The sequence below is a fragment of the Pantherophis guttatus genome, chromosome 8 (assembly GCF_059756535.1).
Source record: "Pantherophis guttatus breed Tessera chromosome 8, ASM5975653v1, whole genome shotgun sequence".
Lineage (NCBI taxonomy): Eukaryota > Metazoa > Chordata > Lepidosauria > Squamata > Colubridae > Pantherophis > Pantherophis guttatus.
The window spans coordinates 17,510,105-17,533,540 of NC_142070.1; the positions used below are offsets into that span (position 1 = coordinate 17,510,105).

Here is a 23,436-nt window from a genome sequence, read left to right on the forward strand (position 1 = left end):
GCAATGTGTACTTCCCCTGGAGCTTAACATCTGCAGTGAACATTTGGATGCTCTGAAAAATGAAACATCATAAATCAGCTGAAGAGTTGAAAAGTTGTCTATTTCATGCTTGAGCAAAATGTTAACACCCTAACAGTTTGGGGATCTTTAATTTGTGGCTAGCTGTTGTGGAGAAGAAGTTATCTCTAAGTTCTTCACCTGCCTACTTTTGTCCTTGGTTTCCTGAAAGTTGAGCATAAGCAGCGAAGGTGTACAAGCCTTTTCAAAAAGCCTTTTTATAAAATCAGAGGAGCAATTAGTGATCACTTTTAACTTCCTGAATTCAAATTCTGAACTATTAACTGTTAGTATCTAATATCCCAACAAAGGAGATATGAATAAGTTTTTCCTTATGTGAAGAATATCATTTGAATCACTCTTTTTCTAAACAGATTTAAGGAATGCTGTACATAATGCATCAAATTGGTAAATGATTGTGTGTGGTTTTTTTTCTCTCTCTCTCTTTCTCTCTCTCTCTCTCTCTCTCTGTGTGTGTGTGTGTGTAAATACTGTTATTAACTGCAGCATATCAGATTTATTGAACAGGAAAATAAGCTAACTTTTTATCTGTTCTAAATCAAAATGTGTTTATATGTAATATGCTTGCTGTTCAGCGTTGCAGTAACTCTTATCAGTCATTTGACTGTATACTCTCTGTATAAAACCAAGTGGAAATTTTAGTTCCCTAAATCCTGTTGAGATTGTATCACATATGTGATTTAAAATATAGCTGGGTGATCATTGCATGCTTTTCTGGAATAATGTCTTCAGAATGATAAAATTTCTTGGATTAAGTGTTGTTGAGTTGTCCCAACAACAGTCACAGCTCTACTGAAAATAGATCTAACCAATAATTCTGAACGTGGAAGCTATAAATAGAAATATAAAAACTGAACATTGCAAGATGAACAATTCAATGCATGCAGAGACCTACTGAATAATGTGAAAAGTGTTCTTAATTATTATAGCAGAAGCTGTGGTTTGTCAGCTATAGAAGTTAAGATATAATTAAGATGAGTCCCTGCAAGGTAGCCTTGAAAGAAGTTCCCTAAGCATAGGTAGATTAACTACTCAGCAAACTGTGATACAAGCTGTGTAGTAGAGGGATTCCTGGAACACAGCTTCTAACTTTGTGCTCAGTATGGACAACCTCTACAGTTGATGATTTCACAAACGGAAATTCCATGTTAGCAGTTATTGAAAAGGATCAATAACAATAAAGTTGCCAATATAAATTATACATCTCGAAGTGGATACAATACAGGAAGGAAGATATTGTACATCAACAACGATTAAGGGTCTAAAGCAGTTCATCTACTCATACAGACCCCTATAGTATTGGGGATCTTTGTTTAAAGAGAATGCAGTTGAGGGAAAACAGCTTATGGACATTATTATGATGTGAAAGTAAGAGAGAAGAAAGTTCTCCATTCTCACGAAATTAGAATTATTCATGTGGAAAGATGTAGCTTCAATAAAGGGAACTCATTTTTATTTAACTCATTGTCCTGAAATGTATAAAAGCCTCCAGTACAGTGTTTCCCCAAAAATAAGACCTATCCCCAAAATAAGCCCTTGCTTGATTGTTATATGTGTGCCTAATATAAGCCCTACCCCCAAAATAAGGCCTAGTTATGACGCCACCCATTCCGTCCCTCTGGCTGGCGCATATGGCTCTGGGGCAAGGCATATGGATAAAATTCATATTCACCCCACACCCGCTTACCTTAGGACCGCCTGCAACCAGGCCTCCCACACTCCAACACCTGCCACACCAATGCCTGACTTCTTCTGCAGCCACTCACGAGCAGACGCTACATGGCACATCACACCGATGCTGCCACTTATGGCAGGATGGCATGCGGTGCATTGTGCCAGTGCAGCCACTCATGGCAGGAGGCCATGTAGCACATCACACCACTTACACGCACAATGCAGCCTCAACACACCAAGCAGCCTCCTGCCATGAGTGGCAGCACTGGTGCAATGTGCCATGTGGCCTCCTGCTGTGAGTGGTGGCACTGGCACAATGAGCTATGTGGTGCCCTGCTGCGAGCAGCTGCAAGTAGCTAAAGAAATCAGGCCGTGGCACAATAGGTGTTAGGTCGTGGGAGGCCTGGCTGTGGTGATCCTAAGGTAAGTGGATAAGACATCCCCTGAAAATAAGACCTGGGGCTTATTTTTGGGCCCCAAAGAAAATAAGACCAGGTCTTTATTTTTTGGGGAAACATGGTAGATTATATTAAATGAAGATGATATAAATTAAAGGAGGATATGGCTAATAAATAAGTCTTTAAATTGGTAGCCATTAATTAATAAATTATTGCTAATTAAATATTAATATATTGATACTTGATTGATTGATAAATTAATGGAGAATAGACCTGTCAATGAGAGCCTTGGTAGTACAGTGGTCTAAAGCACCCTGTTATTAAGACCAGCTGCCTGCAATTACTGCAGGTTCGAATCTCGCCAGGCTCAAGGTTGACTCAGCCTTCCATCCTTTCTAAGGTAGGTAAATTGAGGACCCAGTTTGGTGGGGGCAATAAGCTGACTTTGTATAAATATACAAAAGGATGAAGGCTATTGCTTAGCACATTGTAAGCCGCCCTGAGTCTCCGGAGAAGGGCGGCATATAAATCAATTTTTTTAAAAAAAATGGCTACCAGTTCTAGGTACTGAATTGTAGGCAGCATAGCTTAAATATCAATTCCTAGTGGACAACAGGAATTGTTGCACTTATCTGCAAGCCTATGCTTTTTCCAGATGCATTTATTTTATTATTGTGGTATCTTGCTGTACATAAGTCTTGGGCTTGATCCAGCAGGGCTGCATAATAATAACATAACTGTACCTTCAATATATAGCAGAGTAAGGCTGGTCATGAATTAGTACAGGAGTATTCTTCACCAACTCTTGTCACTTATATAATTCCAATGGTATGCATTAAAGAGGCTCTGAAAGAGGATATATAGTTCCATTTTCATGTAAATAAATGTATTCTGATTTTCTTTGTCCAGACGTGCATACTTCTTCATAACAACCCCACTCCAGAGAATTGGAATATATACTTCAGTGTAATGGGCCATAGTTGGATGCCTACAATGCATAGTGCCATACTCTTTGACTGTATATTATGAAACAAAAGGAAGGACTAAGGGACACATAATAGCAGTGTTCCAATATCTCAGGGGCTGCCACAAAGAAGAGGGAGTCAAGCTATTCTCCAAAGCACCTGAGGGCAGGACAAGAAGCAATGGGTGGAAACTAATCAAGGAGAGAAGCAACCTAGAACTAAGGAGAAATTTCCTGACAGTTAGAACAATTAATAAGTGGAACAACTTGCCTCCAGAAGTTGTGAATGCTCCAACACTGGAAGTTTTTAAGAAGATGTTGGATAACCATTTGTCTGAAGTGGTGTAGGGTTTCCTGCCTAAGCAGGGAGTTGGACTAGAAGACCTCCAAGGTCCCTTCCAACTCTGTTATTCTATTCTATTCTATTCTATTCTATTCTATTCTATTCTATTCTATTCTATTCTATTCTATTCTATTCTATTCTATTCTATTCCATTCCATTCCATTCCATTCCATTCCATTCCATTCTATATATGCTTTCCAAGAAAATTAGACTGTAAACTGCAAACTATTAAAATTTTTATTTTTAATGGGATCCAGTAAAACACGTTGCTACTCATTTGAAGTACTGTTATTTGACCATCAAGAATGGAGTACCGGTACTTCATTCTAACTCTAGACTTGACCTGCCTTACAATTTGTAACCGGACACCTCTTCTGTGCTACATAAAATAGAAATAATAGTCTATGATTGTCAACTTGGAAGCCCCAGAATCTATCAATAAGCACTCAAAGTTCTACAAGTTTAAAAAGGAAAAGAAAGGAGAAAATTGGGGTAAAGAATAGTGAAAAAATATTTGAAAATATGAATTTCCTATGTCCTAAGTGTCACTCTTTTTTTTCCTCTCTCTCTCTCTCTGTATAGGAGGAACCATTTGTGATGGTGTCAGAAAATGTTCTGGGCAAACCAAAGAAATATCAGGGTTTCTCCATTGATGTCCTGGAATCTTTATCTACTTATCTTGGCTTCACATATGAAATTTATGTTGCACCAGATCAAAAATACGGACTTCCACTGGAGAATGGGACTTGGAATGGACTGATTGGAGAACTGGTATTAAAGGTAAGGAGATTCCTAACCACTGACTGAGAACATATAGTGGGCAAGTGCGTGTATGTAACTTTAATTACCTAATTAATTCTAGCCATTAGATAACGTCCAAATAAAAGGGGATTCAATTAAATATTACTGAAATTAATTGAATTCCTAACGTTTTCTGCTTTAGTTCTTTGTAACATTTCTAAACTGAACTAAGATATTGTAACTATAATTACCATGATAAGATGAAAATAAAGTAGGACAGTAATTAGAGCATATTTAATTTTAAACAGATCAATAAAATGGACAACCCGGTATAATCTGTATGGGGGTTGCAGCGTGTCAGATTTTTCGTAATGGAGTTAAAAAAAAAAAATTCTCCATAGTAATTGGAAATCATTTCTTTTATTTAATAAAATAAATAAATTCCAATCATTTATCTTTCAATATGCAGATAAAAAAGCATCTTGAGGAGGTTGAGAACAATTAACCAGTGGAATGGCTTGCTTTCAGAAGGTGCGGGTGCTCCATCACTGGAGGCTTTTAAGAAGAGACCTGGATAGCCATTTTTCTGGAATGGTATAGAGCAGGGGTGTCAAACTCAAGGTCCATGAGCTGGATCCGGCCCACGGGGTGCTTAGATCTGGCCTGTGGGGCCACCTGTCAGCTGCTCCCGTCCTCAGTACAAGAAAAGAAAAAGGGTCTCTGACTTTCTGTCAGCCCCACTTGGAACCACCGGTGCTGCACCGGATAAACACACACACTCACGCTCAGAAGAGGAATCTATCCGGTTTAATCATAGCTTACACGATGGTCAAACAATAAGCGCTGAAGTTCTTTGGTGAGAAGCAAAGTCGGAGATGGCTGTTTCTCCCGTGCCTCCGGCTTTATAGAACGCCCTTCAAGCGCCCCTCCTTTGCTCTATTACAAATTTAAAGTAACCGCGCTGCTTATCCCATTCTGGCTACCTACAGGTCGCCCTTACTTCCGGGTTTTTACTATCTTCTCCTGTCACTGGGATCTGTTTGCCGTTGATGGATTTATTCCCCCCACCTTTTCCCTTATACCGTCCATCACCTAATATCACCGTGCCATCCTACACGCTATAACACCCCCTCCACCGTGTGTGTTCTTCCGGGTCTGTTCCATCTCATTCTGGATCTGCACAGATGCTCATGTTCAGGTGTTTCATATTCCCCAGGATATTGTGTCGAGTGGTTGTTTGATCCTCGACACCACCCTGGAAACAACAAAGGACTGGCCTGTAGTGCCTCTGCCAGTGAAAATGGAGCTAGGGAGAGGTGTGTGCGGCCCTCCCGAGCTCCGTTTTCACTGGCAGAGGGTTGCAGGAGGCCGTTGCAGCTGAAAATGGAGCTCAGGAGCCCGTTTTCTCTGGCAGAGCTCTCGGGCCACCACAGGCACCGCCAACACAAGTAACGTCCTGGTGGCCACATCCACTCTGGCCATGCCCCCCAACCCCCAGGTCAAATACAACCATGATGCAGCCCTCAATGAAATTGAGTTTGACACCCCTGGTATAGAGTTTCCTGCTTGAGCAGGGACTTGGATTAGAAGAACTCCAAGGTCCCTTACAACTCTGTTATTATCTTCTGTTCCGTTATAGTCTAGGCCATTGGTTGGCAACCTTAAACACTGAAAGAGCCAATTGGACCTGTTTCCCAAAGAAAAGAAAACACCGGGAGCCACAAAACCCTTCCTGTGCCTGACTATTTCCTGAACGGCCATGATCTGTCCCCGTCCCCACACACACACACACAGCCAGCCGAGGGTTAAGGAAACTCTTTGGAACGCACCCAGTTCTTATCTCCGACTTGGCAGCAATAGACACACCGTCTGCCAAGGGTCTTTATTTGCACAAACAGACAGATAAAATACGAACGTTCAAGAAAGTCCAAACAGAAATAATATTCCTCCCAGCAGTTCCGGACGAGGCTTTAGTGACTCCAAGGTTTTGCTTTGTTCGTCACAAAAGATCCTTGACCACCCCTCTCTATTATATAGTCTCTGGGGTGTGGTCTCTGGGGTGTGGTCCAGTGACTCAGTGCTAATCCCTAGCACACCTCCTAAGCTGCTGCAAACGTTTATCACGCCTTCGGAGGCGTGCGTCCAGGAATGATGTCTCATTATCACTTTGACTGGAATCAGCTGTCTCCTCTCCCTCGACCGGCACTTGAGACAATGCCAGAGGGGAGGGGCCCGGAGAGGGAGGCCTGGCTGACTCCTCTTCCTCATGCTCGGAGCTTTCTTCCTCCGATGGGACAGGCTCAGAGGGCGGGGCCACAACAGGCCACAAAACTAGCATATATAGTTGAATTAAACATTCTGTTTTCTTCTGAAACTTTCTTTTCTTGGATTTATCCATGGTTGGCCTACCAGGGGTTGAAAAGCTCAATAAATCACGTGCCGGCAGATATCGCATGTTGGCAGTTGGTGACGCATATTTTGAGTGACAGGGAGTCGCAGCAGAGAAATGAAAGAGCCACATGCAGCTCCAGAGCCGTGGGTTGCTGACCCCTAGTCTAGGCACAATAGGAAGAATCCGATTTATAATCCTGCATTTTGTGTCTAATTGTTTCTACTCAAGAAGGATTAAAATAGGGTCTGTGAACTAATTTACTTCCAGTGTAAGCATTAAAGTAACTGATGACTGCTCAGGCTTTCCACCCATCAAGATGAAAGTTGAAGTTGCAAGGAGGTAGAAGGTGCTTCTAAAATTGGGCTACGTTACATTGACAAAAGCCTTGGTAGTACAGTGGTCTAAGGCACCCTGTTATTAAGCTGGTTATTAAGACCAGCTGCCTGCAATTACTGCAGGTTCGAATCTCGCCAAGGCTCAAGGTTGACTCAGCCTTCCATCCTTTCTAAGGTAGGTAAATTGAGGACCCAGTTGTGAGGGCAATAAGCTGACTTTGTATAAATATATAAAAGGATGAAGGCTATTGCTGAGCACATTGTAAGCCGCCCTGAGTCTCCGGAGAAGGGCGGCATATAAATCAAATTAAAAATTAAATTAAATTAAATTAAATTAAATTAAATTAAATTAAATTAAATTAAATTAAATTAAATTAAATTAAATTAAATTAAAAGGAAAGTTGAATGAAGAGCTTTTCTTCTTCTTATACCACTGCCAAGTGAAAAGGGACAATTTGTTTTCTTTTAATCTTAGGATAATTATAATCAAATACTTGTGATCTATAATGCCATCATCCATTAGAATAAGAGCATGGCTATCGGTCACTAGGTCTCATTTTTCATATCTTTCCAGCCATTTTTTGCCCATGTTTGATAAACACTACAGTCTATATTAGAATGTCCTCCTGGTCATTTTTCCAATTTGTATTATCCTTGCTATGGATAATATTTTTTTTAACCATCATGGCTTTGGTCAATTGAGGCTTTCACAGAAGTCGTAGAATAACCACGGTGGCGCAGTGGTTAGAATGCAGTATTGCAAGCTGCATAGGCCTGGTGGCTCAGCAGACTGATAGCATTGTGATTAACACCAGCTGTCTGCAATTACTGTAAGTTCGAATCTCACCAGGCTCAAGGTTGACTCAGCCTTCCATCCTTTCTAAGGTAGGTAAATTGAGGACCCAGTTTGTGGGGGCAGTAAGCTGACTTTGTATAAATATACAAAAGTATGAAGGCTATTGTAAGCCGCCCTGAGTCTCCAGAGAAGGGCAGCATATAAATCAAATTAAAAAAAAAAAAACCTCTGCTCGCTGCCAGAAGTTCGATCCTGACCGGTTCAAGGTTGACTCAGCCTTCCATCCTTCTGAGGTCATTAAAATAAGAACCCAGATTGTCGAGGGCAATATGTTGACTTTGTTAACTGCTTAGAGAGGGCTGTAAAGCACTATAAAACACTAGAAAAGTCTAAGAGCTACTGCTAACAGCCTTGGTCCTATCTACTGATCTACATGCAGAATTTCCTGCAAATACTAAGGACAGTACCCATCAGTTGCAGATTTTGGCACATTCACTGCAGCACAACCGCAATCCAGTTTTACCCAATATATGCTACTGCTATTCTGTGCAAGCTAATATAGAAAGTACAGTGCAATATAATACATTGTTGATCACAATCCCATAAACCAGGGGTGGCTAACCTTTTTGCTGTCACGTGCCAAAAGTGGGGGGAGCGGGGAGGGTCATGTGTGCACGTGCCCACACCCATAATTCAATGTGCCCCACCCCATGCATGCACGTGTGACCCCCACACACACTCCCCCGCTTTTGGCACATGATAGCATGGTGGGCCCGGTAGGCCCATTTTTTGCCCTCCCCAGGCTCCAGAGCCTTTCTAGGAGCCTGGGGAGGTTGAAAACAGCCTTCCCCACTACTCTGGAGGCCCTCTGGAGGCCAGAAACAGCTGGTTTCCTGACTTCCAGTCCCACTGGAGCTGAGCTAGGGCAACGCTCGCATGCCCACTGACATGGCTCTACGTGCCACCTGTGGCACGTGTGCCATAGGTTCGCCATCACGGCCATAAACTATGAAGTATACCAATACACTTTCAGAATATAATGTACAGGTTTAAACACATATGTGATGAGGGCATTTACAAATGCAGTGGTTATAGCACTGCACTAATAGCCCTTAGACTTATATACCGCTTCACAGTGCTTTACAGCCCTCTCTAAGTAGTTTACAGAGTCAGCCTATTGCCGTTGATGGATTTATTCCCCCCAACAATCCCAACAATCTGGGTCCTTATTTTATTGACCTCAGAAGGATGGAAGGCTGAGTCAACCTTGAGCTGGTCACAATTGAACTGCCAAACTTCTGGCAGCCAGAAGTCAGCAGAAATAGCCTGCAGTACTGCACTCTAACCACTGCGCAACCACCGCTCACATAATTTGGAGGTTTTAAAAAAAGATTCATTCACTAGTCTTCCCCCCATCCCATAACAATTATAATTTTAAAAGGACATAGTTCATAGAAATGTTCCAGCAAAAATTCTGAAAACTAGATTTCCTAGCATTCAGTGCCTTTTTAAAAATGGGGAAATAAAAATATAATTTCCTGCCACTACAAACTTGGGAATTAAATCTGCATAATTCCAGCAGTTTCAGAACAGGCAGAACTGGAAAGTTATTAGGTAGGAAACAACATTTGAGTCTTGGGAGAATCTTGAGGAAAATATTGCAGTTTTTATCAAGGTTACTGGCTGTATTCCCATCTCATACTAAACTATTCTTCCATTACGGAAGTAGCAATTGTCTAGATTCATATCACAGTGCCTAGTTTGCAGAGATAGGGATAAAAAAGTCTTTTGGGCTTAGAATTTATATGAGTATTAGTATTTCTTGTTTGCGTCTTGCTTTCAGAATATCCAAAATTGATTCAAATTGGTGAAAGGCACATTCTTTTTCTAAATCTGGTGGCATAATCAGTTTGTGTCCAATGTAATAAGAAATTGCCCTGAAGTCAAGGAAATGTTGCACAAATCAGTATCTCCCCTCTCCCTATTCCCTGGGATTTAATTATCAAGAATTCCAGCTCTACAATATACTGTATATATTTAGCTTCCTACAATTCTTCTTACAGTGTGACTCAGTAAGCTTGAAGGACTGACACAGTTTTTTTCTGATACTGTAAAGTAATATGCCTTGCTAGACACAGGAATAACACAAAATTCTATATTTCCTAAGAATGAATGGCTGAGTGACCTTTACATGCTTTGAAATGGAAGTATTGTTCAGTTGTGTATAATCCACTTCAAGGGTGAAATGCTACCGGTTCGGACCGGTTGACCCGAACTGGTAGTAAAAAATGCTACTGATTCAGGCGAACCGGTATTTCCGACGATCAGCTGTGCCGCGCGATTTATATTCGCTAGAAAGCAGGAAATCCTGCTTTCTAGCTAATCTGAATCACGCAGCACAGCTGTTTTCTCCCCCCTCATTGTTCTACTTACCTTTGCAAGACTCAGAAAAGTCCTCCTTTTTCAGTGCTACGCTGTAGCGCCTGCGGTGCGCATGCACACAAAGCTTGTGTTTGGTGCGCATGTGTGAGCGAAGCGAACCAGTAGCGAAGCGAAGCGATAGCAGACTTTAGAGCATTTCACCCCTGATCCACTTGTTCCATAAAGACATGGATCTCGTTCCTACAACACACATTAATAGCATTTTAAACCAGCAGAATAGAGCAGCCAATTTTCACAGCATTTAGTTCATTCCACTGGAAGGATTCTTCTCGGAACAAATGGGAATGGTTCTTCTCTTGAACAAGAGAAACCCATGAGTTCTGAAAGGAAGCAGAGAAGTAAGGACTGTGAGATAGATGCTGGTTTGTCAGAAAGAGCGTAGTGAATCAATAAGGACACTGCTCAATATTCTTGTGAAAAGCACCCATTGATGCTGTCCAATGGGTGAAGGCTGCTGGGCACAGTGAATTCGCTAGAAGTTGGGTTCAGCTTGTTTTATTTCTAATAATCGTTAAGCCTTTTATTTTTTCTTAAAATCTGGGCATCCTGCATTCTGAATCGAAGCTATTTCAAGATGTTGGGACTTCAACTCCCAGAATTCCCCAGCCAGCCATGCTTCCAATATTTGAGGGGCTGTCACAGAGAGGTGGGGGTCAACCTATTCTCCGGAGTACCTGAAGGCAGGACAAGAAGTAACAGGTGGAAGATCATTAAAAACAGACCCAATCTAGAAATAAGGAGAAATTTCCTGACAGTGAGAACAATTAATCAGTGGAACGGCTTGTTCTCCATCACTGGAGGTTTTTAAGAAGAAATCGGACAACCACTTGTCTGAAATGGTTTAGGGTCTCCTGCTTGAACAGGGGATTAGACTAGAAGACCTCCAAGGTCCCTTCCAATCATTATTTTGATCAGTGATGGGATTCAAGTAATTTAACAACCAGTTCTCTGTCTGTTCTGCCCCAATTACGGATCCCAAAGAATGTAGCACACACAAACTCTGAACAAAACTCAGTTTACTTCAAAACACAGTCTTTTGCAAATGCAGGCTGTTAAAACATTCTTAACAACCTGCCAGAAATTCCACAGATAAGATAGAGTCTTGCTAGAGTTGGCAGAAAGCCCAGAAGCCAGGTTTGCAGAGAAAATTCAAACTCAATGATCAGCGAACGAACGAACGAACGAATACACGTTGTTTCCTGCAGCTTTTTACAAGCTGTGTGCAAACTTAAATAGGCTAAGGGAGTGGCCAATTAGCCCCAAGCCTTACTCTCGAGGAAACCTCCTCTTGAGGAACCACTCCTGCATTTGACAGCTCTGAGTGCTTGTGCATCGAGAAGAGGCTCCTCCTCTTTGTCCTCTTCACTTAAAGGAGCTTCTGGAGGTTCTGAAGGCTCTGGCTGAATCCCTGCCTCTGGCACCACATCTTCTTCAGCCTCCTCGCTGTCAGACTCAAGCGCCAGCTGCACAGGCTGCTGGCACGACACCACACCAGCCTCCTCATCGTCGGGATCAGCAACAATCCGTGCAGGCCGCTGGCAGGCCACAACACTGTCCTAATGATTTCTTCTAATAACCAGTTTGCCAAACTGCTCAGAAAGTTAACAACTGGTTCTCCCGAAGTGGTGCGAACTGGCTGAATCCCACCACTGATTCTGATGTTATCCGATGCTATGTGATCAAATGTATGCTTCTGCAGTCATTAAGCCTATCCCTACAATAGGCAGAAACACAACATCACAGAAAGGAAGCATATCAATCTTCATAAGAATGTTTTAATATGTCAGGGCAAGACATAAGCAGGGTAAAGTAATCTTAGGTAGAGGAAGTATGATTTTAATAGGTTGGCACACGTTATAAATAATGCACAGCGTGGATAGCCATGAATAATGGAGGTATATGATCAACAGATTTTTTTTTTAATGCATGATGCCATTTACATTGTGTAGGTAGGTGAACATGAATTCATAAAACCATCCTCTTCTAATTAATTCTGCCAATTAAATAATATTTCAGTCAAATAATTTTATTATCAATACTGGAAATAAATTCAATATATTGAATTTATGATCGCTTCACATTTGATCCTGTGTGTGTGTGTGTGTGTGTGTGTGTGTGTGTGTGTGTATTCATCATCTGGACTGAATCCTAAAGAACTGAACAAATTTTGCCATCTCAATTAATATTGAATATAATCTGAATAGTGTGTTTAAATCAAGAGTTCGGCAGGATTGTTTATGTCCATTCTAGCCCCCAAGGACAGTTTGGTAAGAATAATGTAATTCTTTTAAAAAACTTTTCAATTGTTTCTGCAGAAGTGACAATGCTGGGGAGGGAAAGGTTGTGTGATGTGATGACCTTTCTGACATTGACGTGAATGGCACATTTTATCACCTCGGTAAGCTATCAGCCCATCAAAGGTCTTCTGGAGTAGGAAGGCTAACATTGTTTGGATTTAATTCTTCTTAATCTCTTTCAAATGTTCAGCCAACAACTTTAATTATGAAGAGCCTCGGTGGTGCAGCGGACTAAAGTGCTGTTAAGTGCTAGCACTTAGCTGCCAGCTGCCTGCAATTAGTGCAAGTTCGAATCTCACCAGGCTCAAGGTTGACTCAGCCTTCCATCTTTTCGAGGTAGGTAAATTGAGGACCCAGATTGTGGGGGCAATAAACCAACTTTGTATAGAACAACACCGCTTTGGGGGGGGGGCGAAAGCCCTAATAAGCAGGTATATACAAAAAAGTATGCAGGCTATTGCTATAATGCATTGTAAGCCGCCCTGAGTCTACGGAGAAGGGCGGCATATAAATTGAACTAATAAATAATAAATAAATAAAATAAATATGGTACTTACAAAGACAATATAATTCATCTCTGCTGGTTCTATGAATATAATGAGGAATTCAGCTAAACTCTCAGCACTCTGATTATGGGCTCAGGCAAATTCAGTTAGGTCTTGGATCTAATCTTTATATTTTCCAAAACTGGGGCAGATTTAAGTCTCTCAACAATAATGAATGGATGCCAAGCTAACTCTTACAGATACTAGACCAAGCATTTAATTCCAATAGGAATCAGACTAGCAAAGCTTAACATACCACTTTCGTTGGGCCAGCCTATTTTTTGTGAACTGACTATCTGTGTGGCATTGTGTCTCACCATACACCACTTTCATGCTTCTGCAAACTAATTAACATGGCCAGCAAGTCACAGCCATAACAGGAAGAAGTCATGCTCAGAAGGAGACAAGCTTTTCCAATATGTCCTGCCTAAACTGTGTGCCAGAAAACAAAGGAAGCAAACATATGTTGCCCTGCAAGAAAAAGTCAAAGTACAGTCTTCTGAGATCATCCCAAAGAGACATCTATAGAGATTCTCAGTCATCTAAGTCATGGTTGTCCCAAAGATGCTTTTTCAAAATGCAACTGGACTTTCCTTGTTTTTCCTTGAAGATGTTTCGCTTCTCATCCAAGAAGCTTCTTCTGTTGTTGTCCGCCAGCAGCCTGCGGAACTGGCAGCAGAATCGGAAAGTGAGGAGGCTGAGGAAGAACATGGGCCAGTCCTGGAGGCTGAGGAAGGCCCAGATGAGGTTCTGTGTCAGAGGCAGAGATGGGGCCAGGGCCATCTGGGAGTGATGTGTGGACTCCGGAGCCTCCAGAGGCTGACAGCAGAGAGGCAGAGGAACAGGAGGAGCCTGTTCTTAGTGCATGTATGAGAAGAGCTGCCAGAAGGCAAGAGCAGCTCAAGCAAAGAGGACGACTTGGGAGTAGGGCCAAGAAATGATTGGCCCCTCCCATAAGGCTTAAAAGACCAGCAACGGCTCTTGGGCTCTTTGTCGGAAAACAATGTTGATAGATTTGTTTCTTATCTTGCTGCATTTATTTCTTGTCTGCGTCTTCTGCTTCTGAACTTTTGCCAAGAAAAGCCTTTGGTAGGTTGCCTTATTAGACCAAGGTTGATGATAAGGCTGAAGAATTGTGTTATGAAGAATTTGTTTTGAATTAGTTTGGACTATGCTGAGAATGAGTTAATTCCCAGCTGTTCTAATAAAGTCTGTTTGTTTAGAACTGATTGCATCTGATAATACCTACTTGGGCCTGAGTTACAACATCTTCAGGGGAAACGTACAACACCACCTATCTCCTACTTACAACAGAGTCCTTTCAGCAGTTCCTAAAAGGGTCCACACCCATTTGCACTATTTAGGTGATCCCAAGGGACTAAACCTCAAAGTGGCCTCAATGACTCTCAGAGAGAGTGCTAACGACCAGATGACTGCAAGGAATATAAATCCTTTCATTCTCCACCATTCAGTTAGAACTAAAGAAGCTTCTTGGGTGAGAAGTGAAATGTCCTCAAGAAAAAACAAAGAAAGTCCAGTTGCCTTTTGAAAAAGCACCTTTGGGATCCTGAAGAGACCTGCCAGGTCTAAGATTCCTCTGGTGATAAGGGGTCATTCTTAAAAGAAGCCAAGTTCCATAACCAGGTATTCCAGCTAGAGGTGCTATTCAGCAGGTTCTGAAAGGTTCTGGAGAACTGGTAGCGGAAATTTTGAGTAGTTCGGAGAATCGGCAAATACCACCTCTGGCTGGCCCCTGAGTGGGGTGGGAATGGAGATTTGCAATATCCTTCCGCTGGAGTGGGGTGGGAATGGAGATTTTGCAGTATCCTTCCCCTGCCATGCCCACCAAGCCACATCATACCCACGAAGCCACGCCCACAGAACCGGTAGTAAAAAAAATTGAATTCCATCACTGATTCCAACCATCCTGGAACCCATCAATGATCAGAGGCAAAAAAAAAAGAGCAAATGGAGAACTAAGGAAATAGAACTTAAATTTCAATTGAAGCAGGACACTTTCCTCATTACTTCATGACTCAGAACATCCATCAATTTGCTTGATACCTGCTCTCGTCTTTTTTTTCACCCCAGCTACCTCTTTCTAAATAAAGACGCAGCGCAAATATTATAGAAAAGATATCCTACTGAAATTTGGCAGAATTGGTCTCCTCTAAAGTACCTTCCTTGTTATTTATATCCCACTCTACAAATAAAAATAGCTGCATGAATTTTAATGCCTCCTCATTATAACTGATGGGCAATTTCCTTTTCTTTTGCACATCTCAGAGTGGCTGAAGTTTAATTGGTTTGCCCTCAAAACCTTGAAGTGCACACTTGAACTGAACTATATCATCTTCTTAGACTTCCTATCTGAATGGTATCAAGGCTGCTTTCCATAGATCTAATAACTAATGCCTGTATATTTTATAAATTTCGCCTACTGTCACGTTGCAAAAATAATTCGCAAGCAATTTTTAGAAACTCTCTAGAGGCCCCATCCAAAATTGTAGGGATTAGAATTAAAGCTCCCTCCCCTCAATATTGTGAATTCTGGACTAATGAAAGAGATATTCAGCAGTCAAGACCCAATGTCTCCACCCTACTATGCCTCCAAATTGTTCATTAAACATTTACCCTGTTGATGCTTGCAGTTTAAAATAAGAATAGCACTTAGATTTGTATACTGCTTCACAGTGCTTTATGGCCCTCTCTAAGCAGTTTATAGGGTCAGCACATTGCCCCCAACAATCTGGGTCCTCATTTTACCGACCTCGGAAGGATGGAAGGCTGAGTCAACCTTGATCTTGATTCTACCCCTCTCTTAATGCAACAACCTATTGCAGCTATAAAAGCAATTTGCTACCCACTCTGTCAACCACCCTTATACAACATAGATTAGACAACATATAGTCAACTAAGTCCCCTTCCAAATGTTTTGGGATTCAGCCCAAACCAGTGTGGCTTGTGGCCAGTGTCCATTGTCAAGAGATTGTGAGAGTTGGTCCAAAATATGTACAGATCATCAGATTGTCAGCTTCTTGGAATTGTACGTGAAATATATTTCATTTGTTTATTTATTTTCTCTGTCTTCTTCCAAAAGATTTTCTTGGATGTAGATGGATAACGTATTTACCAAGTCCCTCTGATGCACATATTTTCCTTTTCAACAATACTATTAGATTAGATTACCAAAAGCAATCTGATAGCACTTTTTGTGACAAGCAAATTTTATTACCGGCAGTAGCTTTTGCAAGCTGCAGATAATGTCATCAAGATGCATCAAACTTCTCACACAAGTCCCCTTCTGATTTTGGGCTTCTGTAAAGAGCTCTCTTCCTACATAGATTAAATTATGAAAGTAAATTCAGGTTCAAAGTTAAGCAGTGATTTGAGCATGCTCTGAGAAATGGCTGAATTTAGTCTGTGTGGTGTAGGAAGAAATATCCTTCTGGGTTCAGCTCCAAGTGGGGAAAAAGACACTGGAAACATGAGACTGCTTGGAAAGATGGTTTAATGGTGGACAGGATCACATGGTTTGAGTTCCTGAACCGAAAAAGGGGCCGAGATGCTGAGAGTCCCTGGGTTTTATGCCCTCTCTGGCTCTGAACTTCCTGGGGCCCAGAAAGAGTATCCTGATTGGTTGTCAGACTCCCAGGGGGTGGGAGCTAGCTAGTCTTGCTGGCTGATGTAATCTTCCCAGGTGCCATGTGGTGAGTTTTTGTTGCTAGATGGGTCCTATTGTGTTAGTTTCTGTTGCTAGATGGGTCCTATTGTGTTGCAGATGATGGTCCATTGACAAAGATGGAGGGAATTGAGTTTCTGCCTCTGGCCCATTGACAAAGGATGGAGTGGGCAAGAAGATGGGAGCTGCTTCGTCTTTAAAACATGTTTCTCCATTTTTCATCCAGGGAAACATAATATTCTGCCTTTTTAATATTTCCTAAAATATTTCATTCTTTTAGGAAAGGGGTGGGTGCTAACTTCCTACAGTGGGACAGATACATAAATAGCTACTGGATATCTATTCTTTTTCAAGTATTGAGACAATATGGACTATTGGTAAAACGACAAGATTACAGGTAGTCCTCAATCTACAACCAAAATTGAGCCCAACATTTCTATCTCTAAATAAAAGATTTGCTAAATGAAGTTTGCCCCCATTTTACAACCTTTCTTGCCACAGTTGTTAAGAGAAACACGGCAGTTGTTAAGTTCGTAATGCATTTGTTAAGTGAATCTCTCCTCTCCATTGACTTTGCTGGTCAGAAGGTCACAAAAGGTGATCATATGAACATAAGGTGATCATATGACATAAATATGAGTCAGTTGCCAAGCATCTGAATTTTGATCATGTGACCATAGGGCTGCTGCAACAGTCATTAAGTGTGAAAAATGGTTATGTCCAGGGGTGAAATCCAGCAGGTTCTGACAGGTTCTGGAGAACCGGTAGTGGAAATTTTGAGTAGTTTGGAGAACCGGCAAATACCAACTCTGCTGGCCCCAGAGTGAGGTGGGAATGGAGATTTTGCAATATCCTTTCCCTGCCATGCCCACCAAGCCATGCCTACCAAGCCATACCATGCCCACCAAGCCACGCCCACAGAACTGGTAGTAAATAAATTTGGATTTCACCACTGGTTATGTCCCTTTTTTTCAGTGCCGTTGTAACTTTGAAGTCACTAAGTGAACTGCTATAAGTCAGTACTATCACAATGTAACACAATGTACTATGATTGTGTACATATAATTGGCCAGCACAAAAAAACAGAATAATGGATTAGATTACCATTAGTTTATCAAGGATGAGTCCCACTGTTGACCTACCCTTCCATTTTTGTTAAGTCTCTTGCAAGCTGAGATTTGACTTACATTATAAGACATTTGGAAACCTACATTAAAGTCCTATCAAGTGGCTGTTTGAAGCAGTTCTGGGATGACTGCTCCATCAGGAGATTCCTTTAAAAAAATGCAGTGCAAGGAAGTGCTGAGACATGAAAATATGCAGCCCTCACATTTTGTGGAAAATAGTAGGTTTTGCATGAAGAGCTGCTGAAGGCACCTTGCTGAGAAGGTGTGTCAAATTTCAAAGGTGCCATTGCAAGAGACATAAGGCAGTGGAGTAGTTATAGTTCCTACATTAAAATAGAACATTATTCAACACAATGCACCTGTGTGACATGTTCTCCATGAAAGATAGAATTTTTAAGCATTTGAAGAACTCCCAATGAGCTTCAAAATTATCTTCTTCTTGTTTATTTAATATTTCAGTTGAAAGCATTTATCTGATTATTTGACTGTTTAAGATTGTTCACTTGAATCACATAAACACATTCTAATCTAGTTATTTAAGCAAGGAAGCTACCAGCTTTCACCCAGAACATACCAGCAAATCTGCAACCAAGTGCTACTTTTTTCCTTTTGTTCTTTTTCCCTTTTTTTGTGCCTTCAAATCGGTTTTGATTCCCAGTGACTGTTTGTACTAGTCCTGAATTTTTATTGACAAGATTTTCAGAAGTAGTTTGTTATTGCTTTCTTCCTAGGGCTGAGAAGGGAGTGTCTGGCTCAAAATCACTTAGTGGGCTTTGTGCCTAAAATGGGACTAAACCTATGGACTCTTGGTTCCTAGACTGGTGTGTTAACCACTACACCAAACCTGCTCTCGAGGATTATATTACAGTTGCATTTGTTCTGAATCACTGGTACAATTCAGAATTTCAGCTGATGAAATTAAGCCAGGCATTCAGGAGACTGGAGTAATCCCTTAGACAAGTTCAATAGGTAAACCAATTGAGCCAGATCGGTCCTCCTAGAGAGCTATTAAAAGACAAACCAGAAAAAAAGTGTCACCTACAATTCACATTCAAAGCATTCAGACCTATTATTAATGTTGAAGTCACACTGGACAATATCGCTGTCCTTTCTCAGGCACTGTGTGGCAAGGCCACATTTCCATATTAGCAACCCGCCAACCGAAGCAGATTCACAAGCAACAAGGACAACAATGCTAACATTTCGATCAGATGCTGCAACAAACCCAGATGTCCAATCTGTTCCCACATCTACAGCACCATCAGCACCTAGAACTAAGGAGAAATTTCCTGACAGAACAATTAATCAGTGGAACAGCTTGCCTCCAGAAGCTGTGAATGCTCCAACACTGGAAGTTTTTAAGAAAAGATTGAACAACCATTTGTCTGAAATGTTATAGGGTTTCCTGCCTGAGCAGGGAGTTGGATTAGAAGACCTCCATAGTCCCTTCCAACTCTGTTATTCTATGTTCTGCATCCTAAGTATTGCCTGACACTTTATTCTGTTATTCTGTTAGGCCCCAACAAGTATACACACAAGGATTATGTTCCATTCCAGTCAGTTATTCAGTATTCCTTTCCATCTTAAAAAGTTAAATTATTCCTTGAAAACTCTATAAAGGTGTGGAGTTTTGAATTTTGGGAGTATGTTTGTGTGCCTGTTTGTGTGTGGCTCTTATAATGCCGCATGTTGAAAAAGTAATGTTAGACCTATTAAAGTTGTGACAGCTGCCTCTTGAGAATTTCTGAACAATAAGCTAGTTAAGGAATATATTAATGGTCCCCTTCATATCTTAAATGGATCTAGAAGGACCAAAAACAGCATGGTTGATACATACAAGACAGGAAGCCATATGGCACAGCTGCTTCATTTCGATATATTATTAAACATCTTTCAGAGAAGGGAAAAGTACATTATTCGGGAGTTATTTTGCAAAGACAATATCCACAGGACAAATTAAACGAACAGCATTTTGTGACTTTTGAACATAACCTTGTAATAAAAGTTTGGCACTATTTCATCAAAAATAAGAAGAAGTGAATTTTTTGACTGACAATTGAGCTCCAATTCCCATGTAGGCAGCTGTGTTGTTTTCAAAAGGCTCTCTCTGACCATGAGGTAAAAGAACTAAATTCAGCATAAATCCTACCTGTATTTTCTGACAAATCTGGAGGGCTATAGTTACTCTTGGGAAAGACTTTGGAGATACAGTGAGGTAGCTTCACTGGAGAAGGAAGTATCCACGTGGATTGAACCAGGTTAAATGAAGGATTGCAAGTGCAACCCCAAAATTTTGGGCTTGATGCCCAGTGCTTAACTCTTACAACATCACCGGTTAAATTGGAAAGCACAGTATGTCCTGTTATACATCCAGATTCATCATCACCTTCTAAAGAATTATCAACAGCCCACAAGGAGCAACCGTGATTTTGTTTCTATCACTTCCAAAACATTGTCACCCGGTAAATATCATTTTACCAGAATTTTCTCTCAGTTAACTGTTTTGTTGAGTTATAATAAACTACTACTGTCATCAGTAATAGGACCCAGACACATCTTCTGTCTGTTTCTTTTTATTGCCTTCCATTACTCAAAGTATCAAAATTTTCTTTCATGGCTTCCCTCCTTCTCTTAAGGTACCTAATAAACCTACATTTTACTTTAATTATTACTGCTGTCAATAAACAGTCTGGTTTTACTTCTTCTAGTATTGAAGTATTTGATCTTCTTGCAAGCCAAGGTCTTCTCAGGAATTTCCTTCAGTACCATTCAAAAGGCATCAATTTGCCTTTATGTAATCTTTTTGATACTCTAGAGTAGGGGTGTCAAACTCAAGGCCCCAGAGCCAGATTCAGCCCATGGGGTGCTTGGATCTGGCCTGCGCGGCCACCCTGGAAACAGCAAAGTACCGGCCCACAGTGCCTCTGCCAGTGAAAATGGAGCTCAGGACGACTGCCTGCGGCCCTCCTGATCTCCATTATTGCTGGAAGTTGGTTGTAGGAGGCCACTGCAGCTGAAAATGGAGCTTGCGAGGGCCACAGGTGGCACTCCCAAGCTCCATTTTCACTGGCAGAGGGTTGTAAGAGGCCGTCGCAGCTGAAACGGAGCTCAGCAGCCTGTTTCCACTGGCAGAGTGCTCGGGCCACCACAGGCTCCCCCAACATGAATGATGTCAAGCTGGCCATGCCCACTCCAATTCCCCAAGGTCAAACACAACTCTGATGCAGCCCTCAATGAAAATTGAGTTTGACACCCCTGGTCTAGAGTCTAGTTGCAGAGCCTTATGTTACATCAGGGGAAGCCAATGCCTTACAAGTACACGCCTTTGTTGTTAGCCTATGCACTTTAATATTTTATTCAAATCCATCTTTCTTCTAAATAAGAGACATTTCTTTATATCCTGGCTCTAATCACAATCCTTGTGAAGTTTTGAGCATGGGAAGATCAAGTCTTTCCAAGTTGCCATCCTGTTCTGTTCCTGTTCTTCTCCACTTGTTGGCATTGACTTGGCATTGCTTGGTGACTTGATCTTTTTTTAAAAAAAATAATAATACTGAGCAGAAAACTCCTTTCCCCTCCAGCAACAGATTCCTAAAGCCTTTCTTCCTTCCAGTCTTCAAAGTGGTGTCATCTGCACCTCTGAGTTTGTTGATGTTCCTCCTAGCAATTTTGATTCCAACATCTTTTTTTATTTTCTACTTCAGCATTACTCATGACATATTCTGCATATAAATTAATTAGGGGACTGCAGAAAACGTCTCTTGATTCTGAGGGGGTTGGTTGCTTTGGTTATATTACATCTTAGACATGGTACAAATTATTCAGAAGGCACATGACATGGCTCAGTACATCCATGTTTTTAAAGCTATCCACAAATCTTTCTGGTTTGTTTGTGGGGTTTTTTTGCCCTTTCCACCATCCACTGGATGTTAGCAATGTTCTCCTTTTGAATCCAGTTTATATATCTAGCAGCTATCTCATTCCATGCACTATTGAAGTCTGGAGTGTTAGCATCTTGAGAATTTCTTATTCGTACGCGAGATAGAAGCAGCTGTTTGGTAGTTCAAATATCATTAGCACTGCCATTTTTGGTACTGGAGCACAAATCGATCCTATTCCATCTCTTGATCATTACTGTTTTTCATATCTGCTCACCTATCCCATCATCATTTTAAATGCATCATCTTGTAATTTTTTCTAAAAAAAATGCAGCTTTTTTGTTAGCAACATTTTCTAGAATCCGTTTTACTTCCCTTTCCAAAATATGGGATATCATACCTGATTAAACTTTCATGCATATCATTAATATTTAGATCTTTTTTGTAAAGTTCTTCTGAATATTTGTAATTGCTTTTTTAGCTCTACTTTCCAAAATAAATTAATTTATTTCATTGCATTTTTCCCCAGTTTATTACAGAGACCAGAACAAATAAAAACACTCAGTAAATATACAATTAAAAATTCTAGTATAAAATAATAAATAACAACTAAAATCTATGATAAAATCTAGTCTGTCGATTATACATGGTCTAACTATACTAAAATTACAATCCATAAACTGTGTGGCCCGTTGTAAGTTTAATACTAAAAGGGAAAGGAATAAGCAGAGCAAAGGGCCACATATTCTTCTTCTATATATATATATATAAAAGGATCTATGTATGTATAGATATATGATCCAGCATAACTCTGGAACAGCTCAAGCAATTTCAACCAAACTAGATACACAGATGACTTATTCTCTGGAAAAAAATACTGTGGGGGTGTGTGTTTGTGTGTGTGTTCCAGCATAACTCTGGAATGCCTAGGCTGCTGAAATGAAAAAGAATGAATTATATCTATAGTGTCAAATCACAGTACTTTTGACAGTGATAGTGTGCATTTTGTATTCAAGTTCTGTTAAGATACAGCCTGTTGTGCCTTAAAATGGCTTCTAATATACATCACAATGGAGTTGCCATGATAACGGCTTCATAGTACTCCATAAGGGGGCTCCCTCTGGTAAGGGGGATTGGTTCTTAAACAAACAAACAAACAAACAATAAACCCCCTAGGCCTTCAGCTTCAAGCAAAGAGAGCAAGTTGTCGGGGGAGGTCCCTGCTAATGCAGATAATCACCTCAAAGGCTATTCCCTTTAGAATTTTTCCCAGGCTGTTGGCCAGGGCAATTAGGTCTCTAATTCTCACCACAGTGAGCGATGGCTTTTCCTGTCTAATACAGGATTGGGATAAATAAATACCCGGGCAACACCGGGTTATCAGCTAGTTTGTTATAAAACATAACTATGGTGGATTAGACCCGTGTTTCAGATGAATCCCCAGTGCTGCTGCACAGAATCTCTCCACCTGTGCTGTACTTATGGACTGTTTATCTTTAAGCAGCCACTTTCATTGCATTTCATGGTCACCTGACTTGCCCAATGATTCTGAATGGCTAATAGAAAGAAAATAAGAAAACAGTGCTTATAAAAAGACCATAACTGACCACACAACCAATTCAACACACTGTAAAAACAAACTCAACTAATAGGGACTCCACAATGTCCTGATCCCAAGACCTGGGAGAACAACCAAATTTTAATAACTTTCTGAATATCATTAGCATAAGGACTCTATGAAACT

At 40.9% G+C, this 23,436-nt stretch overlaps 1 protein-coding gene across 2 annotated transcripts in view; it reads left to right on the forward strand.

Annotated features, from left to right (window-relative positions):
• GRID2 (glutamate ionotropic receptor delta type subunit 2) overlaps positions 1 to 23,436 on the forward strand; it is a 1,144,662-nt gene that overhangs the window by 893,956 nt on the left and 227,270 nt on the right. For both annotated transcript variants that reach the window (XM_034440485.3, XM_060686953.2), the window contains exon 10: positions 4,040 to 4,237. In XM_034440485.3, the coding sequence (XP_034296376.1) occupies positions 4,040 to 4,237 (198 nt within the window). The remainder of the gene's footprint in view (positions 1 to 4,039; positions 4,238 to 23,436) is intronic.